Source organism: Lepidochelys kempii, chromosome 8, assembly GCF_965140285.1.
Source record: "Lepidochelys kempii isolate rLepKem1 chromosome 8, rLepKem1.hap1, whole genome shotgun sequence".
NCBI lineage: Eukaryota > Metazoa > Chordata > Testudines > Cheloniidae > Lepidochelys > Lepidochelys kempii.
The window spans coordinates 14,738,479-14,766,282 of NC_136387.1; the positions used below are offsets into that span (position 1 = coordinate 14,738,479).

General features: G+C 41.7%; 1 protein-coding gene across 7 annotated transcripts in view; it reads right to left on the reverse strand.

The window, feature by feature from the left end:
* The window catches only part of ACSL6 (acyl-CoA synthetase long chain family member 6), a 111,342-nt gene that overhangs the window by 18,618 nt on the left and 64,920 nt on the right, over nt 1–27,804 (reverse strand). For all 7 annotated transcript variants that reach the window (XM_073355623.2, XM_073355629.2, XM_073355625.2 and 4 more), the window contains 11 exons: nt 27,498–27,612; nt 24,377–24,441; nt 23,489–23,587; nt 23,253–23,352; nt 21,401–21,579; nt 20,986–21,018; nt 16,017–16,068; nt 9,330–9,403; nt 5,013–5,090; nt 1,966–2,100; nt 643–777 (listed from right to left, as the gene is read on the reverse strand). In XM_073355623.2, coding sequence (XP_073211724.2) covers nt 643–777; nt 1,966–2,100; nt 5,013–5,090; nt 9,330–9,403; nt 16,017–16,068; nt 20,986–21,018; nt 21,401–21,579; nt 23,253–23,352; nt 23,489–23,587; nt 24,377–24,441; nt 27,498–27,612 — 1,065 coding nt within the window. The remainder of the gene's footprint in view (nt 1–642; nt 778–1,965; nt 2,101–5,012; nt 5,091–9,329; nt 9,404–16,016; nt 16,069–20,985; nt 21,019–21,400; nt 21,580–23,252; nt 23,353–23,488; nt 23,588–24,376; nt 24,442–27,497; nt 27,613–27,804) is intronic.

The following is a 27,804-nucleotide window of genomic DNA, read 5'->3' on the forward strand; positions in this document are numbered from 1 at the left end:
CTGGATGATTAAGGAGGCAGGAAGCCCCAAAGAAAATAAGTTTGTTAACCTCATTTTTGTGCCATTCCTTCTTTCATGCCCAGTATTTTATTCATTGTTTTATAGTGGCCCACCTAGGGCATTTAGATATATGAAGTATATATTGAATTTCAATATAAAGCTAAACTTCTGGGTGAAATTCTCTGCTGACTTAATTTCTGTGGAGCAGAGGCCCTTATGCCGATACCTAAAAATACATAAAAATGTGCTCAGATTCCTGAGATTTTACATGAAAAAGCGAAGTGTTCTGCTGCCTCTTCACCATCTTAGATTTCATGTTATGCACCCCTTAAGGCCATAAAACAGCGCTTAAGCAATACTTCAGTGATGCCTACACCTTGTGCTGACCCTCCGCATAGGGATGGATTGCACCCAAATACCCAAAGTGAATAGCAAAAATAAGCAGAGTAAACAAATGCCTCTATTAAAAGAGAAACAAAAATGGTGCTCTCTCCTCTCTAGGTTCCTTTTTTTCAATTCCACTGTTTCTAAATCAGCCAAGCTGACTTCACTGATTTTAAACTACTAGTAGAAAACTGCAATTTTTCATTCCATCTATTTTCTTGAGCAACAGCTATACAGTCACTTTTCCCAAGTTCTTACCTGGATTTTATTAAAAAATAGTTTATCCCATAAACTGTCATTTCTAATGATTCCACTTTGGACTTCAGCCTTTTTACGTTCTGCAGCAAATTCCAGAAGCCAACGTTTCAATGGAGTATTTGCTTGGCTAAAGATCTAAGAGAATGCAGGATGGCATGAAAGATTACACAGCTAAGAAAGAAAACAGGGTGTATTAATATCTTTATGATAACAGTCACAGAATCAGATTTACCACTGGGCAAAGCAGACACCACTCTACTGATGTCAATGAAGTTACCGTTATGCCAGCTGTATCATTAAGACTACTACACTGCAGTTGTAGGTGTACAAATTATGTTTTGTTGCAATCTATTCTGAAATATACTTACTTTTCCCTTAGACAAAAGAGGGGAGAAATCAAGAGAATAGAGGCATTGACTACATTTATATGATCAGTGTTTCTTTATGATTTCTATTATATGCAACCATTAGGTGAAACTATGATACAGTTCTAGGGTTGAGCAACTTGAATGAGAATATTTGGCACCAAGCACACATATTGTTATTTGTTGAGGTGATGATGGCCTTTATGTTTTATCTTTATGTTTTATCAGAGAGCAACCAGAACCGGATCTCCATATCAGTACCCCCTCATATCCATCTTGATAATGAGGAACCAGAACTGCAGATCCAAACAGACCTGAACTTGCAGAAAGCTTAAATCAGTAGTTTGTGCCTTTAGATCCATCTCTTACTTTTAGGATAAAAACTCTACACATATTGAACATGGCTACAAAATATGCTATCCTCTTAAATACCTTCCATGGAGTTCTCAGATGACCGTCTCTTAGTATGAAGGATTTTTAGCCACAAAGCTAGCCTAGACCATGAAATATTTAAGCCCTTTTAAGAATGCTCATTATATCTCTCCTGTCACTGCCAGCAGCGAGTGAGGACCAAGCTCCAGCACAGGCTCAAAAGTAGAGAAAGCATTAGCACATCCAAGTTTGATACGTGCTACTCTGGGGCTCAGATCCTGTACCAGTGAAATCACTGGGAATGTCACCATTGACTGTAGTGGGAGCAGGAACAGGACCTACATGCACAGAATTTCACTTTAAAACACAATGGGCCAGGTCCTCAACTGGTATAAGCTGACATAACTCCATTGACTTCAGAAAGGCTATGAAGATTTACACCAGCTAGGATCTGGTCTAATGTATTTGCAGTGAGGCAAAAAGTGTACGAGAGTTAGGGGAAAAGGCCAAACCTAAGGGAAGTCTCTAAGTTAACTACTAGACAATTATTGACTTTATTACTACAAACAGAATAAATGAAACTTACCTTATCATACATTCTATTTAATAATCGAGGTACAACAGGGAAAACGGTTGGACGCAATGTTTTCATATCATCCGATAAGAGACGGATATCTCCTTGAAAGAATCCAATTCGCCCCCCATGGCAATATATGATAGACTGTGATGGGCGGGGGGAGAAACGGAATACTTATTTCCTTGCATTTAATCACTGTGGCAAAGCACCCCATCCCTGTTTTAAAGTCGCATTCCTGAAATTTTATTTACAATTGTGGCTAATGGTTTTTTTAAAAAACAACTAAACCACATAGTAAATTGGGTAGAAACACACTGATTTTGTATGAACCTTGATCATAGATTCTTTACTTAGCATTCATGTTTAGAAAACAAAATTTAGCACAATTTGTGGGAGAAAAAGGAATCAAAGCTGAAAGGTGCGATTTTCAAAAGCACTTGAATAACCTAGGAACCCAAAGTCCCATTGCACTCAATGGGGCTTGAGCTTTTAAGCCACTTTTGAAATTCCCACCCTAAGTTCCCAATTTCTGCTTTTTTATTTTTACCATATGACTCATTATGCAACTTTTCTGACTCCACAATTAAATCTCTTTACTAGGTTGTCATGTAATCAGATTGCACAGTTCTCTTACATGATCACTCCAGGACCACTGCATCAGATTGGGGACAAACTGTCTTTCAGTGGAGCATACTTCACAGACAGCTCTTTGTATGGCTGTGGGGTTCTACTGGATTCTGGCAAGATTGAGGTGAATGTTAGGTTGACCAGCCTGTGATTCCATGTTCTGTTGGACACCATTTTCTTTAGACTCACCTTTGATGCTGGGGACTAGGAAAACATTTAGTCTTTAATGTATAATTCCTCATGAAATCTCTATGCTAGCCCTTTTGTGATTAACAGAGGTTCCTTCATGTCTTTTTATGCCTACTGAGACTATCTTCATGCAGCTGTTAGAATATCCTATAACCCAATATGCATTTCCTTTGAGGAGAGGATGTACCTGTTGTTAACCCAATGGCAAATGGGAGATCCAACTGTGATTCCCAGCACATGGGCATGCATTCCACTGTTGCGGAGGCTGAGAGCACTGTGAAGGTATCTACTCAGCCCTGGGATGCAAGCATTAAGTCAGTTCTGAGTCTTCTGGCCTACAAAAGATTCCTTGTCTGGGTGCAGTGTGGAGCCATGAGGGCCTCAGGGGGGAAAAAGGGAGTTTCAGGTAGTGAGAAAAGAGGTAAAAATAATAAGAGCTCCCAGTCTGTGTCACATACCATATACACAGTTATTTGCACACTCTTATTTTGGTGAAAAGAAGCATTCCTTTGTAAAAAACCTTAGAGCATATTTAAAATGAAATTACTGGCTAGCAATCAAGGATATTCTGAGTCAAGTGTGGAGAGTTAATTCTTAACTCCCCCTGTACATTTTAGGCTTTGAAAAAAACGCAGTGTCTAATATCAGAGCCCTGTAGTATTTAGGTATCAGTGAGTGACCAGTTTTATTTATCTCTGAAATTGCTGGATTTTTGTTGGCATGGAGGGGAAATTTTCAGGACACAAAGGACAATAAGGAATAGGCACTCAACTCCCATTGGAAGTCATTGGGAGTTGACCACCTAAACTCTCTTATGTGCCTGTGAAAATCCTCCCCCATCTTAAATCTTACATTTCCAAAGCCATGAGGGAGTAGCCGTATAACTCCTACTGAGTTAATGGGATTTATGCAGCTATACCACATTTAAGAGCTCTGCATAAGCTTGTCTCTCATCAAGAGAAGTTGGTTCAATCAAAGGTATTACCTCACCTACCTTCTCTCTTTAATATCCTGAGATCAGCACGGCTACAACAACATGGTTAATACTTACTCTCCAGGTACTGACTATAAAACCATAGGAATTTAACCAATAGAAGCTTGTGGGTTTAAGAAATATCACCCTGTCCTATCCACATACTGTACTTCACATGTGCAGCAGGTTCCTGGCTAAATAATTAAAGATCCATATGGAAAAAATAGTCACTGTATATGCACAGGGAGCACTTAAAAAAAGTAAGTAGTCGAGATACTGAGGTTTAAAGAGTAATCCCAGGAGCCTGCAGGTTTCTTAACATGGCAAACAGTAATTTAAGTCTGGTTTAGCTGTTATTAGAGTTAGGCCCAAAGCAGCACTCCAAATCTAAAATCCCACCCAAAAACACAAAAAAAAAAGCAAAAAACTTTGGGAAAGCTTGGGTTCAGATTCTGATCCAAAAAACATGGCGTACGTCCAAATCTGACCACAGAATCTGAGCCCCCGCTACGTTTTGGGAAATTTGAGTCAGAACTGAATCCAGATCCAATCTCTAGTTCATGGATTTTCAGACCGGCAGCTATCATCTGCCTTATTTGGAAAGAAAGTGAAGTCACTTATATGGGCTGGCATGAGTCAGTACTTCTACTTGTCATTATTTCCAAGAGATGATGGCTTCCACTTATTGTGCATTATACACTGATCTGCCAGGAAGACTGCATGTGTCACCACTGTGGGGTTTTTTCCTGCTTTTCAGTTTCTGCAAATCTGACACCATAAAAAGAGTGGAGTTGATAAAGAATACGTGCAATATTATTTTAACCACCATGATTGCTGGTTCTATAATACTTTGAAAAGCTGCCCTCCCAAAATAATAGATATCTTTTGCCTCCAAAACATAATTATTTCTGCACGTGCCATTTTCTAATCTCAGTTACACTCCAGAGACTCTATTAGAGTTGCCCCAGATTTACCTGTGCAAATGAGATCAGAATCTGCACCCATGAAAATTTTGGAGTACAATCTGTTTGAGCTCTCCAGTATATTGTGGAGTATTTTGCCGTGTTTACAATTTTATTTCGTTATTTTTTAGTGTGGAAACAGAGGACTTCCACTGACCCCATGACCTTACCTGTACCATTTTCTCAAATATGTGTGCTAAAGGCAAATAGGAAATGTATACATCCTCACAAGAAGGAGCCCACTGACTCTGGAAGAAAACACAAGGAGCCCCACAAGGCCTAGTTAGTTCAGACAGGTTTCTTACCTGTATAACTCTTTCAAACATGTGAGCCAGAGGCAGGAAGGAGATGAGCACATCGTCCTGTCTCGGAAAGATCACTTTCTGCAGGTGAAGGGCATGGGAGACAGAAAGGAAAGAAACACTGACAGGAAGACAACAAGAGAGTCATAAAATAATAAAAAGAAAAAGGCACTAGAGGAGCAAAAGGGTAAAGATTATCGAGAGAGAGAGAAAGAGAGCAGCATACGAAGCGAAGCGTTAGGCCACAACATCAATGAAGCTAAGTTAGCAGGAGTAGTAAAGAGTGCAAGGATGTACATAGAGAGCAATGGAGAACTCTCCCCGCTGCAAAAGTGTATTTATCAAGCTCATACTGCAGACAGTTGCTGACACCGAGGAACAAATTTTCCTACATAGGCTTTTAAAGTGAGGTGATCAAATAAAGATTTGCACACTCAAATTGGCATTTGCCTCAAAATGGGTGTCTGGCATTTCAAGTGCCCAGATTCAGAATTTAACTATTACGGCACAGTGCTCAGCTGCACGGAGTACACATTCACACTTCCCCTCAGGCTCAGTGCAGCCGAGGTAGGGAAGAGCTCTGTCAATACTGGGACTGCCAGGGGCCAAAATGGCCCCCGAGATAAGTTTGAATGGTGCCCCAGGGCTGCTCTGCTGGCTGGGGACTGGTGGAATACTTTCTGTTCTATCTTGAACTTTCTTTTGCTCCTGGAATACCTTTTTCTTCATCCATCCGACCCTTACATGCCCCTGAACCAAGGGTTAGCAGGGGGATTGCATAAAGCTGGCTACCCCAGCTTTACACTAGGCCAGCATTCCTCCATCTTGGTGGGATCTTCAAGATGTCCCATTAGGGTAGCTTTAAAGTTGTTTTGTGCCACTCTGCCAGTGTGGAGTGAGCTTAACACAGCTGACAGTCTGGCTCCTAGCCATGATGTCTAGGTTTGAAGATTTGGGCTTATTAAGCAGAAAATTTGTATCAAAAGTTTAATCGTGTACAGAGATGGGTTCTTTCCTCCTAATTACAACCCTGATCCTGCAACTGGATTCAAACAGACGGCCCCTTTAGCCCATGTGCATCCCCCCTGAAGTTAGTGGAGCTCTGCAGAAGCACAAGGGCCACTTGTGCAGATCCAAGTGCAGATTCAGGCCGTTAGATTGAAAGATGCCAGATTTTTTGCAGAGGTTAATTATTGATTTTAGTCAGAATAATATGTTGGATTACTGAGCTGCAAAAATTAATTTGTTTTGGTTAGTGTTTCTTCCAATTTTAAGCATCTACGTTATCGGTGCCCCAGAGACAGATGTGGGGGAAGAAAGAGGCTGAATAAATTATAAAAAGAAAAAAAACTGTTTGGTTTGCTAAGATTTCGTATTGTGTCTTATTGGACTGTAATTTAACAAAGGCCCTTAGCCTCACATATTCCATACAACACAAGGAAAGCTAAAAAACAAAAAAGAAACTTCTCTACATAAAACAGTTCCCCAAGGTGTAGGGATAGCCATGGGCTTACAACGATTACAGAAACTGATGGCTTGATTATCCATTACGCTGCACCTTGTACACAGGGCAAAGGGGGTTTAAAACCTTGCTCAATCACAATGGTATCGTTTCACATCCACTTTGCACTCCCATTACTCTGCTGTATATGTCAACACAAGGTACAAAATAATGGCGTGTAACAGAAGCGCCTTAGTTGCTTTCCCATGGAAAGGAATATTGAGATTGACTCTCTTTGGGGCAGGTTTTCCTGTCACCGCCTGAGGTCAGGTGTGATAAGAATTTAGTGTTTTCAGGGTCTTTTTTTCACCTGTTCTTTTATACAGCAGCCTGAATATTCTCTTGTGTACAGGAAACTAAGGTACTGCGATCTGCTAGTCTACCCGCAAGTGTTTCTTCAAACTGGTCTCCTTATCCATACGTACAGCTGCGAAAAACCAGTCTCATCACTGAAGAAAAAGTCATATTTTTCCAGTTTTGCTAAAAAGAAAATATTTTGTGCCTTTGATGCAATATTTTTCAAAAAATGAAAATCTTTGTTTTTTCTCCCCAAAACCAACGACTGTATTTTATTTTATATTTGGCAAATATGATCAGGCTTGTTCCAGGGTAAACACTTGGCTGCTGTGGAAGTGCCTTTCCTTGGCATTTGACAAACACTTTTTAGAAAAATAAAAGAAAAAGTCAGTTCATTTGTAAAACGCAGCCAATGGGAGCTGCGGGGGGCGGTGCCTGCACGCGAAGGCAGCACTCACCGCACTGAGCCGCGCCTAACCCTAGGAGCCAAGGAACATGTCACCGCTTCCATGGAGCCCCCGAAACTAAGCACTGCCTGGAACCTGCACCCCCTCCTGCATTCCAACCCCCTGCTCCAGCCTGGAGCTCCCTCCCACACGCTGAACCCCTCAGCTCAACCCCCAGCCCCGAGCCCCCTCCTGCACCCCTCATCCCTGGCCCCACCCCAGAGCCCGCACCCAATCCCCTGGCCCAGCCTGCAATCCTAAGCTCCCTCCCGCACACACTCTCCCTCCCGGAGCCTGCACACCGCATCCCCTCCCCTGCCCCAGCCCTAAGCCCCCTCCCACACCCAAACTCCCTCCTGGAGCCACACCCCCTCCCACACAACTGCCCCAGCCCTGAGTGCCCTCCCATACCCAAACTCCCTCCAGAAGCCCACACCCCCTCCCGCACCTTGAACTCCTGGTTTCTGGCCCCACCGCAGAACCTGCACCCCCAGCCCAGAGCCAGTACCCCCCTCCCACACCCCAACCTCCTATCTCAGCCTGGAGCCCCTTCCCACACTTCAAACTCCTCGGCTCCACACCCCCCCCAGCCCAGAGCCCTCTCCTGTACCCCAAACCCCTCCTCCCTGGCCACACCCCTGAGCACGCACCCAATCCCCTGACCCAGCCCGGAGCCCCCTCCCATATCCTGAACCCCTCATTTCTAGGCCGTCCCCCCCAGAAGCCCTCACCCTCCCCTGCACTGCAACCCCCTGCCCCAGCCTGGTAAAAATGAGCGAGAGAGTGAGAGTGCAGGACAGCGAGCGACAGGGCGGGGATGGAGTAAGTGGGGGTGGGGCCTCAGAGAATGGGCAAGGTAGGGGCAGAGCAAGGGTGTTCAGTTTTGTGCAGTTAGAAAGTTAGCAACCCTATTAATGGCAGTCTGAGGTCTTGAACCAATACCCTTTGAAATCAATGGAAAAAATCCTATTTCCTGCAATGGACATTGTATCAGGCCTTTGGGGCTTGATTCTGCAAAATTCAGAATAGCCTCAAACTCCCTTGAACTTGAGGGTGCTCAGTATCTTGCAGGGTCAAGCTCTTAGTTCTTACTACTGTCAACGGTCCCATTGACACTTTATGGTGATCATTAATGAGGCCCCAATCCTGCAGATACTTAAACAAGTTCAGTGGGATTACTCTCATCACATGCATGAGTATTTGCAGGACTGGGATTTACACCCGGGAACCTTTACAGATTCAAGCCAGGAAACAGGTGGGTGTGTTAACAGTACATTGTTTCTTTAACTGTAATAGTTCAGCCAATGGACCTTTTACGGTGTACCAGTAGATTCTTTCCACCACTTAATTATTAGCAGTCTATTAACATGATTAATCTGTGCTTCAGCAATGCTGTTTCCCATATAGGAAGTATGGTCTCCAAATGCATGTTTTAAATGTACTGCACCATATAAAAACTGGCCAGTTATCTATTTTTTAAAAATTATGTTACACAGTGTCACATATATCATACTCAAAATACAGGATGTAACAAGTTGTGTTTTAATATAAATAAAACGATTTTTGTAATATTTAAAATATGTTGCATAGGTTATAATATACGTTATATACATTGTGTGCAGAACGATGGCTAGCAAACAAATAACGAACATGTGGGAAATTAATTTTCTCTAGGGGTTGGTTTATTGTATGGGCATCCCTGGGAAGCTTGTCGTCATTTTTTAAGTTCTAAGCACGAGTCACAATTTTACTGGGTTCTTTGGCCTTGACCAGGGGCCCAGTACTGCAAGATCAACTCATTGACTTAATGAGAGTTGAGGGTGCTCCCTAAAAGCAGTCAGCATCTCGCAGGAGCAGGCCCCAAATGCATGTGCCGTAGTTGAGGGGGAAAATCTACTGTCATTCACCACTAAGGGCTTAACCTTGCTCCCATTTCAATGACTTGGGCCCCAAGAGTGAGATTTCACTTATCTCCTTGAGCATATTTCCACATCTTTGATAGATCTGAAATAACCCAAAAATTCAAACTGAAAAAGTCAAAGGATGCGGTAACACTCTCTAGATCAAGGTATTCACCTCTGTCACTTTCAGAAAGCCTGCCAAATCAGCAATCATATTCCTGTGAGTCAGCATAGCACCTTTGGGGTTCCCTGAAAAGAAAAAAAAAAGAAAAAAGAAACAGCATTAATAAAAGACCCTGTAGTAAATTTTCAAAGGCTTCTAAGACCTGGAGATGTTAAAATTCTTTTCAGTGTCCCTTCCTGAATTCTAAAATAGCAATTTTCACAAATGAGTTGTTTCTATGCAATAAAATATACAAAGATATAATATATACATGTTCAATATAAACACACAGAAGACCAACAACATGATTTTATTGCCCATTCTCTGGGCCAGATACTGTGAATCAGCCATTGAATCAGAGGATTTAAGAATGATATGCAACTTTTTATAAAGTATTACTGTAAAATAAGCATAGCATGTTTTAACTGAAGGTTTTCTTCTCTGTTTGCAGCTGCTCAAGATACCATTTGACACACAGACCAGTCACCGAGATTTTGGCTAAGAATGAGCTCTTAACATGAAGGTTTCTTTGGCAGTTCACTGACATTAGCACCACTGTCTTCTCTATTCTGAGTTTTGGCTTCTTCATGGCCATTTGAATAACGTTTCTGATGTTCACACCTCTCAATACACCAAAGTGTAGAGATTACTGGGTAACACACAGGGCCACAGATAAAACTGCAGCACTTCTTACCCCTAGGCAAATAGGACACAGTCAGCACAGAACATTAAATACTTCTGAGCATGTAAATAATAGAAAACACCTAGCATCGATCCATTCGCAGGACCATGGTCAGGAGGAATAAAGGGACTCCCGACCTTGAAGTGCTAGTGACTAGGACTTGACATATCTTCCTTTGCTTCAGCACCAACCCTCTTCATCACTCTTAAAAGGGACTAGTCACAGAGTAAGTTGCTACTCAGTGTGAGTAAATTGTCAGAAGGGGGCCGTATTTCCCCTCCATAAATGGTAAGTAGATTAGTTTTAAAATCAGACTGAGCCACTGTATTGTACTTCCTGGGACGGGCTGGGTGGAACTGGCCCTCAAAGAAGCCTTCATTCTTTAACAAAAAGTAGATGGAGCAGTTTGTCATATAACAGGTGCATGATGAATCAAACCATGCCATGTTGAATCCCACTGAAGTAAATGGGCCTGCCCAAACTATACGTCCAGGCAGAATTTGCTCCCTAGATAAATGAATTATGCCCCTGGCATTTAGAAGGGGTCTCAGTGGCTTGGAAGTTAATGTATCAGGCTATCTTTTAGGGACTGGGCTTCAATTCCTCTTCAGTTCACAAACTTTGCAGGTACCATGCCACTCCCTCTGTGGATACTTCTTCAGATCACAAAGACGCTGCACAGGTCAGCACTATCAGCAGTTACTGCCCAGGAACAGCAGGGGTGTTGAGCTCAGTTAGAGCCTCATGGACAAGACTGCACAACGCGTGTTCTCTTCGTTCTCCCTTCATTGCATGAACACCAAATTCACACAACATTCAGACGAATTAAGTGAACCCTGAACACAAACATTTGCCACTGAACATATTTATTGGAATGAACTGGACATTTATAACATGTAGAGTATTTTAGAACATGTCTTTAAACAGTGTTCCAAGCACTTTAATCCCATCTTTAAAACCAAAAAATTTTTACCAAAAAATTGGCAAAGTTACTATATTACATAGAAAGAGTTCTAAAATGTTGTACTATTTTGGTGTAACGTACATGCATGCCATTCTGTTTCATAACCCATAGTCAGGGAGAGAGCTAACCATTCTGCCACCAGCAAGTTTCAGTGCTACACGCAGACTGTCAGATGCTTGCTTGATAAGGCAGGTTTTCTTATAAAGTACGAATATATTCATGGGTGGGGGAAAAGGCAGCCTCACAGGCATGGGAATCCAGACAGAAAGAGAATTCTGTGAGCCAAGCTAAAAAGTAGATGTGCATAGGAGACCAAGAAACTGCTCGTCTTACATTGTGTGTCTTGCCAAAAAAAATTTTCTCAAATCAGCCTGTACAATTCAGAGGGTAGCTGTACTTCCACAGAGTTGACTTCAGGAGAAACTTGTGAATGCACCAGTCCACTCATCCATTTCTTGTTCAGACCAGCAAGAGAAACCTGCCCCCGTGAATTTTTCTTCAAAACAATTATTGGATACTCTTCCTTAGTTTGATTACCTCGCTGAAATGCATCCTAGAATATATACCCCCAACTATATCAATTAAGTGTTTTTCTTTCAGTACCCAGCGAGAAATCTTCAGACATCCTGGGAAATGAGATAGATTCTTAGTTTCTTTCAACACTTGAATTCACTTATTCGGTCCGTGAAGATTTTCATTGCATATTCAGATAATCCAGAACATCTGCTCCGTTTGCTCAAACCATCATCATCACCACTGCAAATAGGAAATTCGGTAAATATATCCCTTCCTTCCTCCCCTTTTTTCTATGTGAATAACAGCTGAATTCAGTGTCCCAGAGTATTTGTGACACTATACACATCAGAGAAGAGCACCAGTTTTCATAACCTTAATCACCAGAAGCCTGGGACTATTTGACAGAATGTCCAGGCAAACAGAGTTCCCTTTGCTACAAGTCCTTTCCCAGAACCCATCCTGGATGGAACAACAGCATATTAGTGATATAGCTTTTCCCCCCTTTATTTTTAAGTCATTCATAGATTCATAGATATTTAGGTCAGAAGGGACCATTATGATCATCTAGTCTGACCTCCTGCACAACACAGGCCACAGAATTTCACCCACCACTCCTGCAAAAAACCTCTCACCTATGTCTGTGCTATTGAAGTCCTCAAATCATGGTTTAAAGACTTCAAGGAGCAGAGAATCCTCCAGCAAGTGACCCGTGCCCCAGAGGAAGGCGAAAAACCTCCAGGGCCTCTTCCAATCTGCCCTGGAGGAAAATTCCTTCCCGACCCCAAATATGGCAATCAGCTAAACTCTGAGCATATGGGCAAGATTCATCAGCCAGATAGTACAGAAAATTCTTTCCTGGGTAACTCAGATCCCACCCCATCTAATATCCCATCACAGGCCATTGGGCCTATTTACCATGAATATTTAATTACCAAAACCATGTTATCCCATCATACCATCTCCTCCATAAACTTATCGAGTTTAATCTTAAAGCCAGATAGATCTTTTGCCCCCACTGCTTCCCTTGGAAGGCTGTTCCAAAACTTCACTCCTCTGATGGTTAGAAACCTTCGTCTAATTTCTAGTCTAAATTTCCTGGTAGCCAGATTATATCCATTTGTTCTTGTGTCCACATTGGTACTGAGTTTAAATAATTCCTCTCCCTCTCTGGTATTTATCCCTCTGATATATCTATAGGGAGCAATCATATCTCCCCTCAACCTTCTTTTAGTTAGGATAAACAAGCCAAGCTCCTTGAGTCTTCTTTCATAAGACAAGTTTTCCATTCCTCGGATCATCCTAGTAGCCCTTCTCTGTACCTGTTCCAGTTTGAATTCATCCTTCTTATACTGGGAGACCAGAACTGCACACAGTATTCCAGGTGAGGTCTCACCACTGCCTTGTATAACGGTACTAAGACCTCCTTATCCCTCCTGGAAATACCTCTCCTAATGCATCCCAAGACTGCATTAGCTTTTTTCACGACCATATCACATTGGCGGCTCATAGTCATCCTGTGATCAACCAGTACTCATCATTAAAGTATCCTCTACTTGAATTTGCTTCACAGAGATGACAGCACAAAATATCCTCAAGATAGCACAGCACATGGACACAGATGCACAACTGAGGAGTATCAACAATGGTAAGTGATTCCGGGCAGTTAATCAATAACCAGAATATGACAGTCTTCAGATAGGTTTCCTTGGAAGATTAGTCACTGGTCTGTACTTGAAAAACTGAAGGGTGTTTTTTCAGAGCAGTCAGTACACAGAGTTGCATAAAAATGTTTCATGTACATTTCCACTCTTAGCAACAACCATTGCCTCATGCGCAGTTAGGAGTTGTGTTGACAAATCAGGAAAAAAAAAATGAAGGTGAGTCCAAACATCTCAGAGTCAACCTCTCTCTTCCTTCTGTGAAGGCATTTTGTATGTCTGATCCTATGAATCATATACAAAAATTAAAATCCACTCCTTAGTTTACTAATAAACATCCTCTCTGAGCATGGAGGATCCTACAGTTCTTCCTTCAGTTGCTGTCCCAACTCCTAGAGGATGTGTTTAGTGTCTGGACAAGGAGTTCTGGACACAGCTCTGTGCACACAATGTGAGTGCAGAACCTGAGTTGCCCAGGGGCTCGCGGCTGAGAAGTGAAATGATTTCATCCCCCATGCAGGCTGAGCAGACTGTGTCCACAACATTCTCAGCCCAGAACACAGCAAAGGCTCTGTGATTGCTGTGTTCTATTGCCTACCATCGTAGTGTGTCATTTTACCACTAGTCTGTCAGGCTAGCCTCTGGGACTCATATATGTACGGTGGATGCCATTAAACTAAAAGCAAATACCTGACAGTTATAGTGACTTTGCCGTGGTTTGTCCAATATTTAGAATGTACACCACCGTGAGGCATTTATTCCATACCATGGTCACTCTTTACTTTATAAAGGACACTCATTATAAAGTTCTTAATGGAACAAAAAAACCTCCCTTCGTTCATTGGTTTGCATTCTCTGCAACGCAGAACACTTCAGGTATAACTTCCCACAGTAAAACATATATGATGCAGAGGAAAAGATGCTTTTAATAGACTTGCAGCATTAAATACTGTATTTGGAACTGATAAACACATTTACCTATTCTGCAATACACATTCTCCCCAGTAGATGGCAGGTCACAGCCTAGACTCTTGTGCTGCCTACATTCTGTGCTTATCAAGCAATAGACAATTCTGTTCTTGGAAGGTAACTCAGAACAAGGCCGTTCAGTTTCAGTTGTTGACTCTTGCTTGGCTACCACAAAGGAAGCCATTTTGAGGACACTAGTGGGTAGTACAGAGTGATAGACAACCCCAAGAACAGACAGTTAAAGAAGTAGGGGCTGGATGAATGGACTATATGATGGATAGAAAGCTGGCTAGATCATCAGGCTCAACGGATAGTGATCAATGACTCCATGTCTAGTTGGCAGCCGGTATCAAGTGGAGTGCCCCAAGGGTTAGTCCTGGGGCCAGTTTGTTCAATATCTTCATTAATGATCTGGAGGATGGTGTGGATTGCACCCTCAGCAAGTTTGCAGACGACACTAAACTGGGAGGAGTGGTAGATACGCTGGAGGGTAGGGATAGGATACAGAGGGACCTAGACAAATTAGAAGATTGGGCCAAAAGAAATCTGATGAGGTTCAACAAGGACGAGGGCAGAGTCCTGCACTTAGGACAGAAGAATCCCATGCACTGCTACAGATTAGGGACCGAGTGGCTAGGCAGCAGTTCTGCAGAAAAGGACCTAGAGGTTTCAGTGGACGAGAAGCTGGATATGAGTCAACAGTGTGCCCTTGTTGCCAAGAAGGCTAATGGCATTTTGGGCTGTATAAGTCGGGGCATTGCCAGCAGATTGAGGGACGTGATCATTCCCCTCTATTCGGCATTGGTGAGGCCTCATCTGGAGTACTGTGTCCAGTTTGGGGCCCCACACAACAAGAAGGATGTGAAAAAATTGGAAAGAGTCCAGCAGAGGGCAACAAAAATGATTAGGGGGCTGGAGCACATGACTTATGAGGAGAGGCTGAGGGAACTGGGATTGTTTAGTCTGCAGAAGAAAAGAAATGAGGGGGGATTTGATAGCTGCTTTCAACTACCTGAAAGGGGATTTCAAAGAGGATGGATCTAGGCTGTTCTCAGTGGTAGCAGATGACAGAACAAGGAGTAATGGTGTCAAGTTGCAGTGGGGGAGGTTTAGGTTGGATATTAGGAAAAACGTTTTCGCTAGGAGGGTGGTGAAGCACTGGAATGGGTTACCTAGGGAGGTGGTAGAATCTCCTTCCTTAGAGTTTTTAAGGTCAGGCTTGACAAAACCCTGGCTGGGATGGTTTAGTTGAGGATTGGTCCTGCGTTGAGCAGGGGGTTGGACTAGATGAGCTCCTGGGGTCCCTTCCAACCCTGATATTCTATGATTCTATGACAGATGTGGACAAAAGAGTGGTATTTTAATCAGTATTTCAGGACTAAAGTGCATTTCTGGAATGTGTTCCTAATCCACAGATAACTGCTGCATGCTGCAATATGAATTTGGATTGATGCTTGAAGAACTCTTGGAAGAGGATTAGCTCTAGGTTTCTATTTTTGCTTTTCTATTTTGAAGTGTTATGCTTTTATGTCATGGTGGATACTGGGAATAAGTATCAGTTATGCTCTTTTTTTTTTACATCTGCAGAGAGAAATTTTTAAAAAAATCCAACAGATACACACAGAGTACATTTTCATACACTTGGAAAATCATATTGCCAAAATATATTATTTAAGGAGTTACAAAAAATAATTTTTCTGCATTTTTATACCAGTGTAGTCTAAGTTTTTTATTTGATTATAATTTTATATATATTTGGATATAACACACACACACTTAATAGACATAAAACAAATACCATTGTTCTATATATGCCAGAGCTAGATTGTGTTTATACATGGTGAGCTGTATTCAGATTGATTTTGGTAGTCTAATGTAATGTATTTCGATTAAAATGTCTGTTCTGTTACCTGTAGTGCCACTAGTAAAACAGACAATTGACAGATCTTCTGGTCGAGGAGGCTAGAAATACACAAAGAAAAAGGAAATTATAGAGTCACAGGTTAGCATCATTAGCCTTTGTGCTCACTTCTTTATTGAACCAATAATATCTCAACCCTGTCCTTTCGATTTTTTCCTGGAGTTTTCAAAAACACATAATGTAATTCTTCCTCTGGTACGTTTATCCATTTGGTCTAGTTTCCTTCTTTTCCCCTAGGTTTAAGTGCGTTAAAGGAGTGTGCTTTAGTGTGACGAGTCCATCATGCAAGATTCTTGCCTACTTATAATATGCTATATTCCCTAATGAAAGAAAACCACAGTCCTCAAGCTTCTGCATGACAGCTGTTTGAACTCCTTGTTAAAAATAATATTTAAGCATTTGGCCCCTTTGGGGATTAGGACATTATTTGCTAACAGATCCTGATTTTCTTCATCTGTATTTGTTATTCATGAGTGTCTCACAGTTGGGATGAATAATATATAGATGATGAGTTTGAAAACAGATATTTTCTATTTGTTATTCATGTCATGTGTTGGGTTCTCTAAGTCACATGGCATTTTTTCTGGTCCCTAACTGGATGATAAACTTTTTATTAAGAACAACAACAAATATTGTTCTAATTTCTGGCTGAATGCTCATTCATTCTAAAAATTAGGGACATTTTTGGAAGGTACCAGCATTTGCACAAATAGCCACAAGCACCAAATGCATGCAAGTAACAAATAATAAGACTGTAGGAAATTAAACTCAGCATTTTTACCTGTAAAGTATTTGGAAGTCAGGTTTCTGTCTACCATGCATCCAGCCTTAATCTGACAATGTAGTTAATATGTTTAAATGTTTGGGGGCCTTAGTTTTTGGAAGTCCAGTTTGAGACATGTTGGGCCTAACTTTCACTGCTGAGTGCTGCTATCTGCAATTGAAGTCAATAAGATCGGTGAGTGCTCAGCAGCTATGAAGATCAAGCCCTGTGTGTGTCAAGTTGGGCCACCAAAAAGTAACACACCCAAAATTACAGGCCTCTTTTGCATAATTGGCCGTGAGTGCACCCAGCAGTACCACAGTCATTCTTAGTAAAACCATACCTAATTCAACAGCTTTCAAAATGCTCTTGACTGGCGCTGCCGTGGTGCATTTTTCAGTTACAGAAACCCCAAGAAGTCTCCAAAGGTGGCGGTAGTGGAGGAATCCACTCATACGCATCGGGTAAACTTTGCTAATTACCATTTAAATATTATACTTAATATTAGAATTGAATCCGGCTACACATAGCTGGCTCTGCAGGGATGAGGCACGTCATCTTTCATTTGATCAGAAGATAACTCATGACTGTGCCGTGGCCACCCATTGTGATTTGTCTTTTCTGGTTATTGTTTTGTTTCCTAAGGAACATTTACTGTGAGTTGACGTGCTGTGGAGTGTAAAATTAGACACAGTGTCACCAAGACCATGAAGGTGACTTGTGTCGGCACATGAATCCTATTCTTCTGTAATTCTGGAACTGCTGTTTTAGGGTCCAGTCTTACAGTGTAGGAAGTTCAATAGGGTAGACCTCTAAAACAAATGTACATGTGTAAGTGTTTGCAGGACCTGTCCCATTTTTACTCTGTGAGAACACCCCTCGCTGTAGTACAAACAAAGCCCTTTGATTCCTAGTATGGCTAATGACAGTATGCTGAGCACTTTAAATGGTAGTGTCAGGGAAATAGAGGGTTTCAGTGCAGTCAGGATATGTTTTCCTTGTGGGGAGATTGTCTTGGAAACAAGGACAGGAGGTGAATAAAAGGGAGTTCTGCTACTAGAGATTACATTAGAGTACTAGCTCTTAGTCTGATTTGTAGGACTGAGTGCTCAGAAATCATACAAGAACAAAATAAAGTAGGAAGAGAAACGGGAAGATAAAAGGATTCGGGGATACAACTAATAAAGGGCTATGGGTTTTGACCACTAGACTCTGCTGTAAAGGGCCACTCTCATAAAAGAATGAAAGTTATCCCTTATCCTCAAATACATCACAAGTCTCCACTGAAATAGAGAGAGGAAGTAATTCTCAGATAACAGTAACTTGTCTTTTATTATTACAAGATTTAGAGATGTCCATATGCAAACCACAAAGTCTGAGTTAATGACTTCAGGGCTGAGTTAATGACTTCTGAGTTAATGACCACAAGGAGTTTGCCTGAGTAAGGATTGAAGGTATGGACCCTTAATGTCCACCACAGTTTTTTTTAACTCCACAAAACTAATAACAGCCCCATCTGTAATTCTGTTCTTTGCTTTAGAATGTAGTAAACGAACATGACAGATTGACCAATCCAAGTCCAGCTCTAAAACGGTGGAAGAATGAAAGGGGCAGTGCTAACAGGAAACCATTGGATTGCATTGTGCACACCTCATAAATAGTCTCTTCTCTAGTGAAAGGTGCTTAGGGCCCAATCCAAACCGAGTGAAGTCAACAGTAGAGCCACTTGAAATTTTTTCCCTCACAAAAGGTTTTTCAAAGAGAAAATGCTTTTTAAAAATGAACCTAGAATATTCATTTCCAGCCACAAACTTAGCCTGAGGCAGTCACCCAGCCCCAATGCTAAACTTATTCCAAACTAGCCAACTGGGATGCACCCTACCTAATCAAAGCTAACAAGCCAGCCTCAGACCCAAAGGTAGATTTTTCTGGCCAATACATCTGAACCCTATCACAGCCAGAACTGGCCAGCTAAACCAACATCAAATGTCTCAACCTCAGCATCTATAACCATCAAAAGCCAGGATGGCCCAAAGGCACAAACTCTAAAAACAGAATGTCAACCAGCCTCAAGCCTAACTCTGGTCAGAAGCCATTAGCACACACCATCACTAGCCCTGCCTAGGAAAAGCAAGAAGGCCCAACCATAATATTCAACCATACTACTAGCCCCAAACAAGCTTTGATCAAGGTAGCTCACTAAAGATAGCAACATAGCTGTGGTAGCAAGGGCAGGAGCACTGGATAGCAAGCTGAGTACATCACAAGAGACTGTACTTGGATAGTTAGACTGTGCTGCCTAACTTTAGCCCAGGGCCCCCTGGCAGCCCCAGCCCTAGCCTGGGCCTCCCCACAAGCCTTTACTATTATCATAGCCTGCCCTCCCATTCCCATCACGCCCAGTCCTACTCAGAGCCCTGTTGCTGCTCTACTCCTAATTGTCGTCTGGGTCCACGTGCTGGTTCTGACTAGAACCCTCATCTGTGCCCACATATCCAGCCCAGGCCAGCATTTGAACCTCATTTGTGTAAAATCAGGCTCCAAAAATCTTGAGATTGGGTTAAAAATCCTGGGATTATAATTTTAAAAAGAGTGTGGTTTTTATTTGCGGCTGGGGTTTAAACCGTTAGGATTCACTCAGGACATGTTTTCAAGCTTTTCTCTCAATCAGGCTAAAATTTACTTCCCCCCCAAAAAGGAAAATGGAGATTCTTATGAAATAACATGACTCCAGGATCTGAGGCTTTATTAAAATCACCATATATGAGATTTGCAATAAAAAAGCCATCTCTCCCCTAACATTAATCCACATTTAATTCCTAATGCTAGCTCACTCCTTTATGTTTACCATAACCCATGACTTCCTACTAGCCCCAACCTTATGTCTGGAGCTATTTGGTGGGCAAAAGTGAGACAGAAGATTGAGGTGGGTCAGTGTCCTGAGGTTCATGGCGTAGGATCACACTGCAGGTGAAGGTTACGAGTTCATGCCAGTTGACAGGCATCAGTTAGGTTAGGATAGAGGGCAGGCTGAAGAGCTTTGTCTAGTGTTATTGTTGGGATAATACAGGGGTCAGCAACCTTCAGCATGCGGCCCATCAGTAATCCACTGGCAGGCTGCCAGATATTTTGTTTACATTGACTGTCCACAGGCATGGCCCCCTGCAGCTCCCAGTGGCCGCAGTTCGCCATTCCCGGCCAACGAGAGCTGCAGGAAGCTGCAGGCCACAGGGACGTGCTGGCCACCGCTTCCTGCAGCTCCCATTGGCTGGGAACGGTGAACTGCAGCCACTGGAAGTTGCGGGGGGCCATGCCTGTGGACGGTCAATGCAAACAAAGTGTCTCGCGGCCTGCCAGCGGATTACCTTGATGGACCATGTGCTGAAGGTTGCTGACCCCTGGGATAGTAGGTGGGTCCATATTCTGATTAGGGTTTGAGTTAGGATTCAGGCTTGTTAGCAGGCTGGGGCAAGAGTTAAGGATGGGACCAGTTAGCAGATGTGAACAAGGATTAGGATTGGGGATGGATGGAGCTCTCAAACTAGGGTTAGGGATTGGGTTTGTATGTGGACCCAGATGAACCTATAGGAATCTAGTCTGAGATGTTTCCTGTTTTTTTCTGACTGGCAATCGAGATGTCTTAACTGGAGCCATTAATTATTATTACGTTGTTTTTATACTGTCTTATTGTTGACTTGTAGCTCATTTGCCTTTCATAAATGACACTATTAAATTCATGTAGTCTGAAATCTATTCTAAAGTCAGGAATTTTGTTTAGCAGTTTTTTGAAGATGGTTCGTTTAATTTGTCCTACTTATTCTCACACTTAGCATTCACAAAGCTCTCTAAAGAACACTGTAGAGTCTCATCCTCTATTATTGCTTCCTTGGGTTTATGTCCTGAAGTTCTAATTAAGGATTCAGGGGATATAATTTATGAAGCAAATAACATACATTTCAGCAAATGAGATCCACTACTCAGACCATTAGTAGAAGATAATGGAGCATCTTTAGGATCCTTCATTGTCAGTCACCTCCTGCTGAGGAATATACCAGACACTACATTTAATGAACATGCAAACACAGTGCAGGGTTGGTGTGCACACTCTGGCAAATTATTCTCTCTTTCATTTGTGAAATTTGTTTAAAGTAACTACACGCAATTAAAGGTTGGAGAAAAGAATGATTGGACTCACCACAGGGACATGCCGACTCTCACGGCCACAAGCCTGAAAGAATATTAACAAAATCATTTCCATTCTAACATATGCAGATTAACGTGCTTGTTAATAAACTGCAAATGACCGAGGAAGCTGGAGACAGAAAGGGAGAAAGAAGAGCAGGAAAATCCTGCCCTGACATCTCTACAGGATCCGGTTTAGAACAAAGTTTAGTTGCAGTAAAACCTCTGAGAAAAATACATAAAACAAAAGAATCCAGCATAAAAGAGAAAAAGTAGCTGATCAATGTGCCTACTAATAATAATGTAACTTTATTCATGAGAAGCAGCTTCTTGCTTTAACTGAACATCCATCTCCTGGATTTCATCAAATAATATCTGAGCTGATTATTTCTGAGTCTAACATTAAACAAGAGGGATAGGAACTTCACCTCTACTTCCTGCATGGATTGGACCTGAACACCACATCTTTGCCCTCTTTCCTTTAGGTCCTTCTCAAAAGGGTCCATCAGAATAATAGACTTTAAGCTTGGCATTTCTCTTTTCTCCACGTGATCCAGGAGGATTCTGGCTTTTTCTGGTTTGTCACAGATTATTGTGGAAATATCAGCTAAAAAACAAAAACAAAATAATTTTTTTTAACTTAAATTTAACACTAGCTGCACCTTCACAGTAATCTCTGCTAATCAGTCTTTGACAGTCATCTTATATTTATACCGTGAGAGCTTGGAATATAATATATATTTTCTCTTAGGAAACAAGTACATTTTAATATTTAACCCTAGTCACCATAAATCAACACTGAACAGAGCACACTACTGTATCTGAAATTGAATGAGTGGTAAGGCAAATATTTGTTTGTAGCACAAAGTGCATCAAACCGACAGCTACAATTATTTTAGGATTCAATTAAAAATATTAAAACTGAATCTCCCACCCCAAAAAAAACCCCAACCCTGAATGGTATGAAGTGGTTGTTAGAAACTCAAAGCCAAAATGATAAAAGAACAGATAGTAGCACTGAGATAATTCTTCTCACTGGAATGATCTTGTCAGTGCCTGGTTGCTGTTATGAGCCTGAGCTATCCTGCAGCCACAGAAATAACAGCCAAGCTCTCCTTGAGCCAAATTGAAATGCACACTGGGCCAAACCCTGGTCCCACGGAAGTCAATAAAAAAAGCTCTCGCTGTCCTCAATTGGAATTGGCCATCTGTACAACATGTAAGATGCAGTGGAAAGAAAGGGCATAAAAAGAGAAAGGACATTTAAAAAAAAGAAAGAAATACATCCTCAACTTGTGTCCGCGATTAATTGTAAATCGACAGTTTGCATCCTCAGAGGATCTGGCCCATTCTTTAAAAATATACATCAAACGAGTGTCCAGAAGTCTTGAGGGAAGTGATTATAGCACAAAAACCTTCCTTCTGAGAAAGCAGTGTGTATTCAGGATTCTCATTTTCATATGGGTTATAAAGTTAGATGCCACTAAAAATCAGCCCTGCTTTTGCATTATTATGGCTCAGACCAGTCCCTGCAAAACAATTGTACAGCCTTGTGCTCAGTTTTTGAGCCTTTATAAAAGACTTTATAAAAGTCTTTATATTTTGCTCTTACGGTCCTGAACCCTGATCTTGCAAAGTTTGAAGAAGGGGCTTAACTTTAAGCTTGTGAGTTGTCCCATTGGCTCCGATGCTTAAAGTTAAGCATGTGCTTAAGTGCTTTGCAGGATTGGGACCCTAGAACTTTAAAATTCTATTTGTAGGGAGAGAGAGTCTCATTTTTTTGGGGAAGTCTATTACATAATAGAATTTACCCTGCCAGGCAGAAATCCCAGTAAGACGGGTGCAATGTTAAGGCTCAAGACCCATAATGTTCAAAATAAAATACATGCATAAAGTGAGGTTACTAAATGATAGATTAATTGTTAGCTCTTGTCATTGGAACAAAATATGTAGTAATTGGCTAATGTTGTTACAGAAAAAATGTATAAGGGAAAACTTATAAACACTACACTAAGTTCAGCAATAGAACAAGCTGCAAGACGATGCATGGCTGCAAATATACAAAGTTTATCCATTAGGGATAATTTCAGAATAATAAAGCCGATCCTGCCATGATACATAGAGATATACTATATAACCCAGCTCAGGTTACTTCCAGCCAAAACGATTCACTGAGACAAAGCATCTGCCTTTAGGAAAGCTGAAGAGAAATCAGTCATTCTGCATAGCAAAAATGATTTTCTGAAAACCTCAATGATATTTATGCATGTCTGTTTTTACCTGTGTTGATAATGTAACGAATGGCTCCATGGCCCAATGTGTCATACAGGGGGACCACCACCATAGAATAGGTATAACAACCCAGCTCAGAAATGATCCACTGGAAGGAGATGTTACAAAGAGAAAAGGGGTAAGGGATGAGGAGTGATTAAAACACTTAATGAGTTTAAAATTTAAAGTGAGATCAAAACTCAAGAATATTGTTAATACTGCATGAGGTTACAGCAACATCTCACCTCTGGACGATTTTGTGCAAAGATCCCAATAAACTGACTTGTTTGTTTACATCCCTGTTGGAGTAACCCTGATCCTAAAGCTTCTGCTCTTTCAAAGACCTAAAAGTGGGAGAAAAATGGATAAGAGAGAGGAATGTAAGCAGCAGACACAAATGAAACCTAATCTACAGTGGTGGGCTCTAATATTAGTTTGTTGGATAACACATAAAACAGACTCTGGTCTCCTGTAACCATTAAGGAACTCATGACACTTTTGGCATTCACTCTAGAGCCCTGGCTAAATTCCAACTTGAGCAATTAAATTCTGCGTACTTAAAACTCCCCCACCACGTGAAATTGTTTTGATGCTCTTTATTTCTGGTCTTAGAGCTAATCAGTAGTTTATTTATTTCAGTGTGCATAATACTTTGAGTGCTATTACACGGCTGCTCCACCCAGAAGTGGCTGCATAACAGTGGTGAGTGAGGCAAAGTAATCACATTTGATCAAATCTGTACACCTTACACACACGTATGCCCACTGAAGTCAGTGGAACTACTTCCATGAGTGAAGCCATCAGGATACAAGTTTGTAATTCTCCAAATTTGGCTTGCGAAAGATGCTCTGTAAATCAGTACCACTACTAGTCAACACTAAGCTCCCAATCCTGTTAAGTGCTGAGACAGCTCCATGGAAGTGAAGAGTGCTTATAGCAGCTGCCAGAAGAAGGTGTGCAGCATCTTGGAGGATCCTGACTCAAATGAAAACAAGCAGGTAATTGAAAGTGGTAAAATAATACATGATCCCCCTGCTCTCCAGGATAGCACTAGAGGTTTCTTTTAAAAACAGCTACGTTTAGACAGAAAGGATAAGAATTCTTGGTGAAAGAAAGATTCATGATAACCTCACCTCTTTATACGACAACCATTGGTAAGGCTGCTTGGGCTTTCTGAATCCTAGACAGGGGCCATTCTCTAAACAAAATAAACAGATTACAAAATTATGGGGGGGTCTTAGAGCCAAGTGCTAATGAATTCTAGGACCCTGAGCACCTTAACAGTAGGAGGTTGCTCTAAAAGTTACACCCATTGTTATTATCAAGGTCAATCCATGTTTCTCTGAGGCAGAGTTCACACAGAGTGCTGCCAGATTAAAAAGGAAGACAGCCCTGTATAATGGTGCACTGGGTTATGGACCATTTTGAGCCTTCATTCAAAATTGCAGAGGTGGTGGTGACACTGAACAGGCCCAGTGCCCTGTTAAACCAGCTTTTCCTTAAGACAGCGTGAACATCATTATCTGACAATGGCTTTCATCCTAAATGTCACCTCCCACAGATCTGACTGCCCTTTCATTGAAGCTCTAGGAAATCAAAATTATTCCTAATAAAAATTCACTTCTCTGGGAGAGGAGTGGAGAACATAAGTGTCTCACTGTGGAAAAGGGGACAGCAATACTTGGAATGTTAAATTGCCTTTCTTCCCATACCTCACCACACATAACCCACCTGTCCACTGAGGTACTTACATGTGCCTCATCACCGAAGAACAAACTGCATCATATACAGCAGTTATTCTGTTGAGGGTTCTGGTGGCATTAAAACACCAACCATTTGAGAACAAAGCTCATGTGTTTTGTTCAAGTCCAAAAAGGATCACAGCAAGGGCCCCATTAAATCGGTGGCCAGGAGCCTAGATACTCAGATTGTGAGCTTTTTGGGGCAGGTCTTTTTGTTCTGTTTCCACAGTACCTAGCACAAAGGGTCCTGGTCCATAACTAGGGGTCCTAGGGGCTATGGAAATGCAAATAATAATAAATAATGACACACTTCAGGGTACCAGACAGGAAATGCTCAGAAAGCTTCAAATACATGTTAAATATGGAGGGTTTTACTGCATTTAATGTAGAACCGATACAGTATTCCAGGTGTAATTTAATTTTATACTGAATGTAATTAAATTTACTCTGCCTGTACATTTAATTTTCAATGTACTGCAAAATTTTGTATTGAAAACCTATAACTGCTTTGTAAAAGCGGTCAAGGCTGAGAGGTTTGGCAGCTGGGAAAGACATAGTGGGAGCTTTTGGCATCTGGGAAGGTGTGGGAGGCAGTTGAGGACTGTGGGACTCATTTACCGGGTGTTCCTGCTAAATGATCAGTTACCAATGTTGCCATTTAAACTGTCATCATTAGGTTTCAAAGTTAACATCTCACAGAGATGAGGGCAAGATCGCACACACCTCTCAAAGCTATTGTTTCAGGCTGTCTGCAGACTCAGGCAGGCATCGCTATGCTGGTTTATACTTGGTTCAAGTTTGGAAGGTCCCCCCCCCCCCAACCCCATAACCATGAAAGCTAGAAACCTTTTTTCTTGACATTAGTGCTTAGATTCCAAGGCCCAATTCTGCAACATGAGACAGACTCTGAGGCAAATTCCACTGTGCAGATCACAGGGCTCTGACTAGAACCTGTACTTGCATGCATTCCTTTCACTTAGTCCCATACATTACATCCTCTTCGCCTCCCTCTCTTTCACCCCTGTTCCTGTTCCTCTTTTCCTCAGCTTATCAGTTCAAACATTATTCATGTAGTTACATTTTTAAGATTTTTCACCTTAAACTTCAGGTGCAGTAATAAAGAACAAAAAGGTGTCAAGACCAGTTTATTTATATAAAGATGGGGAAACAGAATTTAAGAATTCAGGCTGCGTTAGGACTCTGGCATTAGGACTCTGAAATTCACAGCTTCCAGTTCAAGAGCTCTCAGACTCAAAAACCCCATCTTATCAGGACCTGTGTTTGGAAAGTCCTCATTAATAAAAGGTCCAAGGTACTTTTCAGGTACTTTCCTCCTCCCCACTCCTTTTGTGCTCTTGCAAGGCTCTGATAGGAAAAGCTGATACTTAGAAGGGTGACAAAGGCATCCTTTAAGAGTCATAATCTTGGAGCTACTCAGACTCTCCCCTGCTCCTGGCTCCTAGTGTCCTATCCACTGGACCAGTCCTGCCATTCCAAAATCACAGTTCAAATAAAGGAATGCAGACAAAAAATGCTTAATAATTCTATCCATCTAAACCACCCGTTGGCAGGGTTTGTGTCAACTGTAATTTTTAATAGCACTAACATGATGCTTTCTTGAGGACATTTCAAGCTACAAAATTAGTATCAACCTAGGCCAGAGAGAGATTTATTGCTTGCTCCCTTTAGTTTAATTACTGCAAGATAAATATATCATTCCTGCTTTCTGTTCCCTGTAGCCACTGTTTTATCCCTAGACAATTAAAACAGCACTTTTTACAGTGAAGTGTGTCAGATGTAGGTCAACTGAGAAAGATCAGTGGTGGAAGGGGTGTAGTTTATTTGCTAAGTTATGCAGATGGAACCTTGCAAAATTTCTGCCATTTACCCAAGCAGGGTCAGATGCAAGCCCTCTGTATGTGGAACTCCACGATCATTGCCAGGGGATTGGAAGGTGCTCAGCAGCTCTGGAAGCCAAACTACTTATTCAGGTGCTTAAATCTGAATTTAGGCACCCAAGATTAAAAATGATGGCCGTAAGATAACATCTTCTAAAGTGCCAAAGGGATTGAAGTGTTTATGAAAGCCAATGGGATTTAGGGGCCTCAGCCATTTTGCCACTTTTGAGTTTCACCCACACGCCCCACTTCAGTAAAAATACCATGGCTTCCATGCTTGCTGTAGCCTGTGAAGCTCTTCCATGGCTGTATGCTGGTTTCTGCAGTTAAGAAGCTGATTGTGGCCTGAATTTGCTTCACTTCTTCACTCAAAACTCCTACAGGCCCACATTTTTTTGGACCGGTTGTTTCCCTAGCCAGCAAGGCCCAATCTTGGTCAACAGCAGACCTCTTATTGACTTCACTGGGAGTGGGATTAAGCCCCAATCTGTACAGCTGTTTTCTCCAAGGACATCAGACCCAATTCGATGCTCTGACCAGTGCTGAGATAGCAGCGTTGAAGCCCAGTGGGGTTTTAGTCAATACAATGATATTTACATATCCTCATCACTTACCAGATATGTTAAAACCCCTTCTAAATACTTCATACATTGTCCTTACATCATCATAGTAGTTAGATAATAATTCTGGGCTGTCACCTATCACGGACCGCCGAGCTCCATCCCAGCCCTATGGAAACCAAAAACAACATATAATGATCGGATCAGAACCTTTGGAAAGAGAGAGACTAAAAAAACCAAACAAACCCAGCACACATCTTCGGAACCTGGTCCCATAGTGCAGTACTTAGGCCATGACAGCCTGAGCATAAAATGCAGGATCAGGCAAGCTGGCCTCATAAACCTAGAGGCAGAGAGAATT